Source organism: Muscardinus avellanarius, assembly GCF_963383645.1.
Source record: "Muscardinus avellanarius genome assembly, chromosome: 1".
In the NCBI taxonomy this organism is placed as follows: domain Eukaryota; kingdom Metazoa; phylum Chordata; class Mammalia; order Rodentia; family Gliridae; genus Muscardinus; species Muscardinus avellanarius.
The window spans coordinates 32941843-32954090 of record NC_137786.1 but is presented as its reverse complement, the minus strand read 5'-3'; the positions used below and the strand labels follow the sequence as shown (position 1 = coordinate 32954090).

The window sequence follows — 12248 nt, the reverse complement described above, 5'->3', positions numbered from 1 at the left end:
ATTAGATGTAAAAATCTAATGACTAATTCCTCTTAGCTGGAATACATACATGCTTTACTAAGAAAATTTATAGGAATTTAAACTATGTAAAAAGCCAGGCGTGGTGGTCCATGCTTGTAATCCCAGCATTTGGGAAGCTGAGACAGGAGGATCCGGGTTCGTGGGTAGCCTCAGCTATTCAGTAAGGCCCTTTGCAACTCAGTGAGACCCTGTTTCAAAATAAAGAATAAAAAGTAGGGCTGGGGGTATAGCTTGGAGGTAGAATGTCCCTGGGTTCCATCCCCAATACTAAAAGAAAAAGAAAGAAGAGAGAAAGAAGAGAGAAAGAAAGAGAGAGAGAGAGAGAGAGAGAGAGAGAGAGAGAGAGAGAGAGAGAGAGAGAGATAGCAGAGTTTACATCTCAGAGGTAGAATGCCCCTGGGTCCCATCCCCAGTACCGCCAAAAAAAAAAGTGTTTGGCTTTTTAGATGTGCTAAAGATATGACATTGTGGCATATATGAAATGTCTATGATCTCTGCCCCCACATCACAGAGTTCCCAGTATCTTTGGCATTTCCTGAGCAATGGGAATTGGATCTTATTATTTGCTAGGAATCCCTTTTGGTCACCCCAGAATTTGCTACTGAGGTACATTAGGGTAGGACCCCAAGATGGCCCCAAGGATGAAACTGGTCTGGAAGAAGGTGGGGGTTGGAGATTAAGCTCTACTGAAAACAACTGTATTTGATAGTTTCGGATTGCTGATAAATGGAGGTGCTGAGTGGTAGGTGTATTCAAAAAAGGCATGGAAGCCCCACACCTACCCAACCCATACCTTGCCCTCTGGGTCATTTATCTGCTGGATCATCTGCATCTTCTAGAATGTCCTTTATAAACCAGGAAAGGTGAGACAGGAGGATTTCAGGCTCATAGCCAGCCTCAGCTACTTAGTGAGGTCCTGTTTCAAAATAAGAAAATAAAAACTAGGGCTGGGGGTATAACTTGGAGGTAGAATGCCCCTGGGTTAAATCCCTAGTGCCACAAAAAAAAATTAATTAACAAAAAACCGAGTAAAGGTAAATAAAGTATTTCCCTAGGTTCTATTAGCAAATTATCGAATGGAAGAGGGGTGTCATGGGAACCCCAATTTATAACCAGTGGATCAGAGACATGGGACACAACCTGGTAGCTACAATTAGCATCTGAGGAGGCAGTTTTGTGGTGGTCTCTAGGTCGGTAGTGACACAACCAATGAGTTAATGGAAAACCCAGTTGATATCTACAAAAGAAGTGCTTAGTATCTGAGGAGAAACTCTCAAATACCATGTTAGAAGTCAAGTACTGAATTAACTATGAAAGAAGAAAAAACAATTTGATTTTTCTTATCTCTTAGTAGGTATTTTGGTATTTATATTATTTATTATGGTACAAGGGATTGAACCCAGGGGCATTCTACCTCTGAACTACACCCCCGGCCCTATTTTATTTTTATTTTAAATCAAGGTTTTACTAGATTGATAAGAGTCTCTGAGGCTGTTCCTTAACCTGTGATCCTCCTGTCTCAGCCTCAAATAATGAATCCCAAGTACTGGGATTACAAGCAAGCACCACCACACCAACTAAGATACATACTGAAGACAGGTATGGTGGCACTCCCCTGTAATTCCAAAAATTGGGAGGCTGAGAGAGGAGGATGGCAGGATTGAAGCAAGCCTTAGCAACTTATTGAAGCTTTCAGCAATTTAGCAAAGATCCTGTTTCCAAATAAAAACTTAAAATACCTGGGTGTGGTGATACATGCTTATAATCCCAGGACTTTGAGACAGGAAGATTGCAGGTTCTAGGACAGTCTCAGCAAATAATGAGACTCTCATTAACCTAGAAAAACCTTTTCAAAAAAATAATAATAATAAAATAGAACTGTGAGTGTAGCCTGGAGGTAGAATGCCCCTGGGTTTAATCCCTAGTGCCACAAAACATAAAATAAAACAAAATAAAATAAAATAAGGCTGAGGTATAGCCCCGAGGGTTTCACTCCCAGCACCACACATACAAAAGACACATACTACAATATTTATAAAGAAACAATATGTCTAGAAATTGTTTCAAAATAATCAGAGGAGGGAAACATAAGGAGTAACAGGAACCATGAAGTGTTACAGTAGTTAAAAATCTGAGTGACAGCTAAATGGGAGTTTGTTACTCTATTATGCCTTTGAAATTTCATTTTTGTTTTTATTTTATTGTGGTACTGGGGACTGAGCCCAGGATAGCTCCCCCACTGAGCTATACCCTCAGATCCTTTTAGATTTTTGAGACAAAGTCTCACTAAGCTTCCCAGGCTGGTCTCAAACTGGCAGTCCTCCTTCTTCCTCAAATTATGTATGTACTGTCACCCATGATAACAATGAAGGTTAAAAAAATGTACATGTGGTGGCGCATGCATGTAATCCCAGCATTTGAGAGGCTGAGATGAGAGGATACCAGTTCGAGGACAGCCTCAGCTACTACTTAGTGAGGCCCTTTGCAACTCAGTGAGATCCTGTTTCAAAATAAAGGGCTGGGGGTATAGCTCAGAGGTAGAATGCCCTGGGTTCCATCTCCAGTACCGAAAAAAAAAAAAAAAAAAAAAAAAACCCCAAAGTGTACATATGTAGCTACCTTTCCCCATGAAAAAGGATGCCTACTAAATGTGCAAGTCTTTTTCCCCTAAAACAGGAAATACTAAATATGTAAATCTTTTTGCCTTAAAACAGGAACAAGTAGCAGATTTAGACTGTCTTCCAAACCCAAAAATATTTTGTTTCAAGTTCACTGCCCAAATATTAGATATTGCTACTAAACAATGTTTTTATTTATTTATTTTTGTTTGTTTGTTTGTTGGTGGTACTGGGGTTCCTGGAAACCCTTCTACCTCCGGGCTATACTCACAGACCTATTTTTATACTTTTTTTATTTGGAAACAGGGTCTCTTAAGCCAGCGCGGCTGGCTTCCAACCTGCGCGATCCTCCTGTCTCCTCCTCCCAAGCAGCGGGATTACAAGTGTGCGCCACCACGTCCGGCTAACAATATGTCATTTTTAAGCCAACTACAATAAGGCATAATTATATTAGGTTTTCCCAGGAGTGCTGTCTGTCTGATTGCTAGCGCCTTCTGCTCTATCAGGTGACATCGACCCCGTCTCTAATGTAAAAACTATCTGAATCAGATCCAAAGACAGCAGAAGAGTCAGTCTTCCTCAGAGACCCTGAGGCAGCACCTAGAATTGCCAACCACCTGGTGTCAAACCAGTCTGGAAATTAAGGCCTTCATATAATGTCTGATACAACTCATTAAAGCAGGGATTCAACAGCAGCAGCCACATTCACTGTCTCAAATTTTTATACTGTCTGGGTCAACAGTCAGTGGTGTAGACAGCTCTGAGAGCCACATCTGGCCCAGCCATCCAAATACTGGTTCCGCTGTAAGCAGGAAAGAAAAAAATGAAATGAGAGTCAGATAGAGGCGGGAGGAGAAGGTAATAAAGAAACTGCTATTCTGATTCCTAGAAATTAATTGAGAAGCCTTGTTTGTGTACAATACTTTTAAAGGATTTTAGTATGCAGACCTTCTTATCCTATGTAAATTTTACCACATTTAAAAAGAAAAAAAATGTGTCAACTTCTTCCAAAAGAACCAGCACATAGTTTTTTAACAATTCTGATTTTTTTTCTTACAGTTGTCAATATACTTGTGCAAGGTATTTACAGTTTTTAAGTGAATAAAAGGACAAATATCTGAACTTCTTACCCAGTGTTTTCCGACTTCTTTCCACAGCTGTTCTCCGAGTTTGCTCAAACATTGCTTCCAAATCAAATGTGCGAGCTTTTTTCCCTAAAACAGGAACAAGTGGTAGACTATGATTACATGCAATAAACTGGCCAAACTTTAGGTACTCGAAACCTAATGATTGATTAATAACTACTGAAAATATCTACTTGACATTATGATTCCAAGATAACAAAAAAAGTCAAGAAATAAGTAGTTTAGATTGCAGAGAATTTTTGTTGTAGTACTAGGGATTGAGCCCAGGGGCATTCTACCTCTAAATGACCCCCCAGCCCTATTTTATTTTGAAATGGTGTCTCACTAAATTGCAGAAGGCCTCAGCACCAAACTGCTGAGGTTGGCCTTGAACCTGTGATCCTCCAATCTCAACCTCTCAAGTACTGGGATTACAAGCATGTGTCACCATACCTGGCTAGAGAATTTTTTAATGACAACCTAATTACCAAATTCAGGCTAACTATCTCTCATTCAAAATGCTTGGGATGAAAGCCAGGCATGGTGGTACATGCTTGTAATCCCAGCATTACACACACACACACACACACACACACACACACACACACACGCACGCAATGCTTGGGATGAGAAGTGTTTCAGATTTTGGAGGTTTTTTTTTCAACCAGATAACTTTTTTTTTTTATTTGCGATACTGTGCATGGAGCCCAGGAGTATTCTACCTCCAAACTATACCCTTAGTTCTATTTCTTATTCTTTATTTTGAAACAAGGTCTCACTGATTTTCAAAGGGCCTCATTAAGTAGCTGAGGCTGTCTGCGAACCCAGATCCTCCTGCCTCAGCCTCCCAATTGCTGGGATCACAAGCGTGCACCACCACACCCTGCCGTCAACTTTCTTAGCCTCCCCTAATGTATCTAGATTTCTATCCCTTGAAACTAGTTACAATTACTAGTGTGGTCAGCAGGATAAAGAATGTCCATACCTTCCTTAATCCCTGGAACATAAGAAAATGTTCCAGCACATGGCAAAAGGGACTCTGCAGATACAATTAGGTTATGGACTTTACAATAAGAGAAACTATCCCAGTCAGTCATTTTAATCACAGAAGCTCTGAAAAACAAAGGTGCAGAACAGATATGGCAGGAGTCAGATTCAAAGTATAAGCAGGACTGGAGTCACTGTGGCTGGCTTGAAGATGAAAGGGAAAAAGTGAAAGTAATAATGTAAGTATTTAAAGGAGCCAAGACACAGCCAGAGAATGGAGAGGAAGAGCTCAGCCTTATAGCAAGGAACTGCACTGAGCACAGAAGCAGATTCTTCACCACACACAACAAACAGATCCTTCAAATCAAGGATAGGACTGCTGATACCAGATAGCTTTGAAACCCAGGGAAACCAGCATAGCTCACTTTTAAATAATAAATCTGTGTTACCATGCTAAATTTGTAGTAAGTAATTACATTAGCAATTCTGGAGGATTTTTTGGTTCTTTTTGTTTTTTGTTTGTTCATTTGTTTGTTTGTTTTTTTTTAATACTGAGGATTGAACCCAGAGGACCTTCTACCTCTGAGCTACATACATCCCAGCCCTATTTATTTCTATTTGGAAACAAAGTCTTACTAGATTCCTGAGAATCTCACTACTTGCTGAAGTGGTCCTTGAACCTGCAATTCACCTGTCTTAGCTTTCCAAGTACTGGGGTTACAGGTATGCGCCACCACGCCCGGCTACAGTAGCAATTTTAAATGACACAAATAAGCTAAGCGTGGTGGCGCACACTTGTAATCCCAGCATTTGGGAGGCTGAGACCAGAGGATCGCGGTTTGCGGACAGCCTCAGCTACTCAGTAAGGCCTTCTGAAACTTAGTGAGAACCTGTTTCAAATTAAAAATAATTAAAAAAAAAACAGGGCAGGGGGTGTAGCTCGGGGGTCAAGTGCTCCTGGGTTCCATCCTCAGACCCACAAAATAAATAAATAAATGAATAAAAATAAAATAAATGACACAAATATAGAACCAAGAACAATGGTACACTCCTGTAATCCCAGTACCTGAAAGGTGGAGGGAAGATGATGGCAGGTTTGAGGACAACCTAAGCAACTAAGTGAGGCCCTGTTTCAAAATAAAAAATAAAATAGGTCTGGGGGTGTAACTTAGTGGTAGAATACAACTGAGTTCAATTCCTAGTACACACATAAAAAAAATATTGTAATACAAATTATAACATTTGTAGTGTAAATTACCTTAATTATAGTATTAAAACTCCCAAAGAACCAAACACTAAATGTAAGAAATGAAGCTGTAGAAATGGAGCTGATTCCTAATGATATTATTAAAACTCTTAAAACTTTTCCCTACTTGGTATAAATACGTGGACCATCCCTCTCACTCTTGAGTAACAAGTGATCTACTAGAATATAATACAATTAATGTATAATTATCAAAAGAGGAGATCTAAGGGTGTGACAGCACACGCTTGTAATCCCAGCATTTGGGAGGCTGAGACAGGAGGATCACAGTTCATGGACAGCCTCAGCTATTCAGTGAGGCCCTTTGCAACTCAGTGAGGCCCTGTTTTAAAGAATAAAAAATAGGGCAGGGGGTGTAGCTCGGGGATCAAATGCCCCTGGGTTCAATCCCCAGACCCGGAAAAAAAAAAAAAAAAAGTAGAGCTAGGGGTGTAGCTCAGATGTAGAATGCCCCTGGGTTCCATCCCCAGTACTGGAAAAAAAAAAAAAAAGCTAGCCAGACATGGAGGCACACACTTGTAATCCTAGTACTTGGTGGCTGAAACAAGATTGCAGGTTTGAAGCCAGCTTCAACAGCATAGTGCAGCCCTCCACAACTTAGTGAGATACTATTTCCAAATAAAATATTAAGAAAAATAGATCTGGGTGTGTAGTCCGGAGGTAGAAAGTCCCTGAGTTCCATCCGCAGTATCACAAGACAAAAAGAAAGAAAAGAAATCAAGAAATTTTAACAGATATAGTCCCTATTTTTAAATTTCCTTTATGTCAGGTGCACACCTGTAATCACAGTACTTAGGAGGCTGAGACAGAAGGATCGTGGTTCGAGGACAGTCTCAGCTACTTAGTGAGGCCCTTTGCAATTCAGTTAGACCATGTTTCAAAATAAAGAATAAAAATAGGGCTGGGGATGTCACTCAGAGGTAGAATGCCCCTGGGTTCCATTCCTAGTACTGGGGGAAAAAAATTATGACACTTCTATTACTCTACTATCCAGCCATTAAAAATGACATCTAGGGACAGCAGTACAATACCTCAGTAGCAGAGATCTTAGCATTCAAGAAGCAAGACCAATTCCTAGCACTACCAAAAAAAACCAAAAATCACATTTTGAACCAACTTGTTATATCTGTAAAACCTCTCAAAATGTCATCTTTAGAAATAATATAAATTTAGATGTGTGTGGTAGCACATGCTTGCAATCCCAGCATTTGGGAGGCTGAAACAGGAGGATCTCAATTCACAGACAGCCTCAGCTACTTAGTTGAGGCCCTTTGCAACTCAGTGAGACCCTGTTTCAAAATAAAGAATTAAATGCTGAGTGGCGAGGCCGGCGCCAGGGCCTGTGTAGCCTGCGCCCAGGCCTGCCGAGGAGCAAGGCCGGTGTCGGGGCCTGTGAGGCCTGAGTGGTGAGGCTGGCGCCAGACTGGTGCCAGGGCCTGCTGCTCAGCAAAGAGCCCGCGGGTCCCTGCAATGGTGCGGTCAGGAGGCTCTTGAAGCTGCTGCTGCCTCACCCCATCTCCCAGCAGATTCCCAGATCCAATTGACCTCTATTAAAAAATTGGGTGTGGCCGGGCGTGGTGGCGCACGCTTGTAATCCCCGCGCTTGGGAGGCAGAGACAGGAGGATCACGCAGGTTCGAAAACAGCCACGTGTGCTGGCTTAGGAGACCCTGTTTCCAAATAAAAAAAAAATATATAAAATAGGTCTGGGAGTGTAGCCCAGAGGAAGAAGGGCTTCCAGGAACCCCAGTACCACCAAAAAAAAAAAAAAAAAAAAATTTGGGTGTGAGTGGATATTCTCGTCAGAGTCACTCACCTTCTGGCGGTCAGGATTTCAGCAAATGGGAATCAGTGTGGAAAAGAAGGACTTCCAAGGAAGAGAAAAACTGTAATTGGTCGGATGTATCTATGTTCGTAGCTGCACAATTCATCATTCCCAAACTATGGAACCAGCCAAGATGTCCATCAACAGATGAGTGGATTAAAAAACTATGGGCTATGAACACAATGGAATTTTACCCAGCCACAAAGGAGAACAAAATTATGGTATCTACAGGGAAATGTCACAAAAAATATAAGAAACCAGATGCTTTCCCTAATATACGAAAACTAGGGAGAAATGGGTTATGAGAGGAACTCTAGATGAAGAAGGGATGCTATGGAGGAGCAATTAAGGTGACCTATCTGAGGGGATGGGAGGGGGGAAGACGGAAACTCTTTAAAGCACATGATCTACTTAAACAAACATATCAAAGCCAACCACTAAATCAAGCATGGGAAGGAAGGGTGGAGGGAATGGGATGGGGATTGGATAAGGGCTAATTGGGTGATGTGTGCATATACATCTCCACAAGTTTTTTATTCCATTAAGATGTGTGACTACGATGCACCAATGAAAATATATTTTAAAAAATAAAGAATTAAAAATAGGGCAGGGGGAGTAGCTCGGAGGTCCAATGTCCCTGGATCCCATTTGCAGACCCAAAAGAAAAGAAAAAAAAGAGGGCTGGGGCTGTAGCTGAGTAGCACGGAGGTAAAATGCCTCTAGGTTCCCTCCCCAGTACTGCAAATAATAATAAACAATAACAATAACAGCAACAACAACAACAATAATAATAATAAATAGGGCTAGAGGTATAGCTAATAATAATAAATAGGGCTAGAGGTATAGCTCAGAGGTAGAATGCCCCTGGGTTCCATTCTCAGTATTGCAAAAAAAACTGAAATAAAATTACCATTCTGTAGATGGGATCTCCTAGAACATGGTGAATATATACTGAAGGCATTAGCGGAATCAGTGAATGAATGAATGACCAATGAATGAATAAATAAATGAATGAACCAAAGAAGAGACCCAGGTACACTAGCCTGACATTTGTTCCCAACAGAAATATAACAGAAAAACAATTTATTTTGGTTTTTACAAAGGCTGATGTTTTAATTGCATTGAGGGGGTGCTGGGGATTGAACCCAGGGGTGTTCTACCTCTGAGCTACTACCCCAACCCTATTATTATTATTATTATTATTATTATTATTATTATTATTATTATTATTATTATTTTGCAGGTCTGGGGATGGAACCTGGAGGCATTCGACCTCCGAGCTACATCCCCTGCCTTATTTTTTGTTTTTATTCTTTAGTTTGAAACAGGAGGGCCTCACTAAGTAGCTGAGGCTGTCTGCAAAACGCGATCCGATCCTCCGGTTTCAGCCTCCCGAATGCTGGGATTACAAGCGTGCGCCACCACGCCCAGTTTATTATTTTTTAACTTGAAACAAGGTCTCACTAAGTTGCAAAGGGCCTCACTAAACTGCAGAAGACTGCCCAAGAACCTGGAATCCTATTTCTCAAATTCTGGGATTACAACTGTGCGCCACCATGCCCGGCTGATTATTGCGGTTTTGTTTTGTTATCTTTATTATATAATCTGCCATACCTAGGTTCTAATGAAAGACTGAACAGACACACCTCTAATCCCAGTGCTTGGGAGGCTGAGCTAGGAGGCTCTTAGGTTCAGGCTAGCCTCAACAGCTTAAAGAAGCCCTGTAGCTTGGAGGCAGAATGCCCCTGGGTTTAATATCCAGTAGCAAAAACAAACGAAAAAATCTAAGGACTACAGTCCTTAGCTTTATCTCAGGACGCAAAGAGACAACTCTTTCTACCAATAAAATAAACGCCCTCTTCCAAGTGGGTCACAAAAGCGATCCCTTTCTCTGAGGATTACTGCAAATGTCATCTGGTCTCAACAGATAAACAGGGTAGAACTTGAGGGGTGACGAGTGTCTATCCCCTGCGAGGTCTACGCAGGAGCTGGAGCAATTCGGAGATGGCAGAGCCGATCGTGCAAAGCCGAAGTGACAGCTCGCCCTTCCCTCCTAACCTTCAGCTCTTAAACCCGCGGCCCAGGAGCCTGGACCCTGCGGGAGGCAGCACTCACCGAACCCCGTGAAGCCCATAGTAACCGCCAGCTGCTGGTCGGGTCCCGACGCTTCCGAGCCGGTCACTGCGGCAAGAGGAGAGAGGCCTGGTTAGTGCGCCCCGGCCGCCGCCCGCCGCCGCCCGCCCGCGGCCTCGCCAGCCCACCTTCGCCCGGCCCCGAGCGATCCATGGCCGGCCGCCGCGCAGGATGCCCGACCGCTGCCCACTCCGGCCGCACACTCTGGGCACAGCGGGGAGGAAGTGTCCTCTCCCAGCGTCAGCGGCGCCGCCGCGCCAAGAGCGGAGCCCTCGGCCGAGGAAACGCGGCGCCCGCGACAGCGCCGCCCTAGCGGCAGGGCGGGGAAGTGCCGCCGAGGCCGCCGCCCAGCCCTGCAGGGCAAACCTGGCCTGTCTCCAAAGCCCTGGTCTTTTTATTTCCTTTTGTGGCACTGAGAATTGAACCCAGAGGCATCTTACCTCCGAGCCTCCAGCCTCCTCCCTCCCAAATACTAGGATTACAAGCGTGCGCCATCATGCCTGCATAGATCCCCCCCTTTTTTTTTCAGTACTGGGGCCTCAAGCAGCTTAGGCTGTCCGCAAACCGTGATCCTCTTGTCTCAGCCTCCCATATGCTGAGATCACAAGCGTGGGCCACCACACCCAGTTTAGATTTTAATTTACCAAAGTAAAAAAAAAAAAAAAAAAATCCACTCATAGCCGACCTGGTGGCTCACACCTATAATCCCAGTATTTGGGAGGCGGGATAGGAGTATCATAAGTTCAAGGACAGCCTAAATTGTCAGACTCTCATCAACCCAACAAGACCTAGTTTCAAAATAAAAATTAAGTAGGGCTGGGGTGTAGCTGGGAGGTAGAATGCCCCTAAATTTAATCCCCAGTACAAAAGAAAATCCACTTATGGGGGAGGCTAAGAGTATGGCTTTGGTCATACTAAAGCACTAAGTAGAGTGCTTTTCTAGAATGCATGAGACCCTGGGTTTGATCCCCCCAGTACAATGGGGGGGCACTCACTGATGGTTTCAAATTCTACACTGCAATTAATCTTTAGAAACTACCACTTATGAAATCTGGGTGCAGTACCAAATGTGTGTATGTGTGTGTGTTTCACTAGAAATGGAACCCAGTGGCATTCTACCTCCAAGCTACACCCTATTTTATTTCTCATTTTGAAACAGGATCTCACTAAGTTGTGGAGGGCTTCACTAGGTTGCTCAGGCTAGTCTCCAACTTGTGATCCTTCTGTCTCAGCCTCCCAAGTACTGGGATTACAAAGGTGCATCACTATGCCTGGATAGAATATATCTCTTTAGAAGATACATATTGGAAGCCAGCTTTTCTTTATACACTTTCAGCTAAACAAATGTTGCAACCTATTGATAGCAGATGCAGATGTGAGAATCCAGCTATGTCTTAAGCCAGCCTTTAAAGACATTTGAAAACATGAAATAATGCCATTCTTCTCACCACTGTTTTAGTGCAAGAAAGTATGATTTCTCCTAAAATGAGTTATTTATACTAACACTGATTGGGTTTCTTACACTTTTAAATGAATTTAAGTCTTTGTCATTTTTAGTTATTTGCAAATATTAATAAATATAACCTACACAAAACAAAAATTTTTGGAATTCTGGTTAGTTACTGTAGTCAAAGGATCCTAAGATCAAGAAGTTTTAGAATCTCAAGCTCCTGGTGGCACACAATTGTAATCCCTGTACCTGGGAGGCTGAGACAGGATTGCACAGGTTCAAGCCAGCCTCAGCAAATTAGTGAGGCTCTCAGCAACTTAGTGAGAACCTGTTTCCAAATAAAATATGAAATAGGTCTTGGAGTGTACCCCGTAAGTAGAAGGCCCCTGGGTTCCATTCCCAGTAACCCCCCCCCCACATACACAAAGGAGTTAAAATATCTCTAGCCCTCTGCAATTCAGTGAGACCGGTTTCAAAATAAAGAATAAAAAATAGGGCAGGGGTTGCAGCTCGGAGGTCGTATGCCCCTGGGTTCTATCCCCAGACCCGCAAAAAAAAAAAAAAAAAAAAACTCTAAATTTGTTTACCTTTTTGTGGTACTGGGGAATTGAACCCCTCGACATTCTACCTCTAAGCAACACCCTAACCCCATTTTATTGTATTTTATTTTTTATTTTTACGGAACGGGGAATTGGGCCCAGGGACATTCTACCTCTGAGTTACATCCTTAGCCCTATTTTTTGATTCTTTATTTTGAAACCGGGTCTCACTGAGTTGCAAAGGGCCTCACTAAGTAGCTGAAGCTGTCCAAGAACCGCGATCCTCTT

General features: G+C 42.6%; 1 protein-coding gene across 3 annotated transcripts in view; it reads right to left on the bottom strand.

Annotated features, from left to right (window-relative positions):
- WDR70 (WD repeat domain 70) overlaps window positions 1–10190 on the bottom strand; it is a gene marked incomplete at its 5' end in the record, with an annotated part of 251957 nt that extends 241767 nt beyond the window's left edge. For 2 of the 3 annotated variants that reach the window (XM_080696811.1, XM_080696812.1), the window contains 3 exons: window positions 3770–3853; window positions 9954–10019; window positions 10100–10190. In XM_080696811.1, the coding sequence (XP_080552937.1) occupies window positions 3770–3853; window positions 9954–10019; window positions 10100–10124 (175 nt within the window). The remainder of the gene's footprint in view (window positions 1–3769; window positions 3854–9953; window positions 10020–10099) is intronic. The other variant, XM_080696813.1, reaches the window with a different exon arrangement.
- Window positions 10191–12248: the final 2058 nt, after the last annotated feature.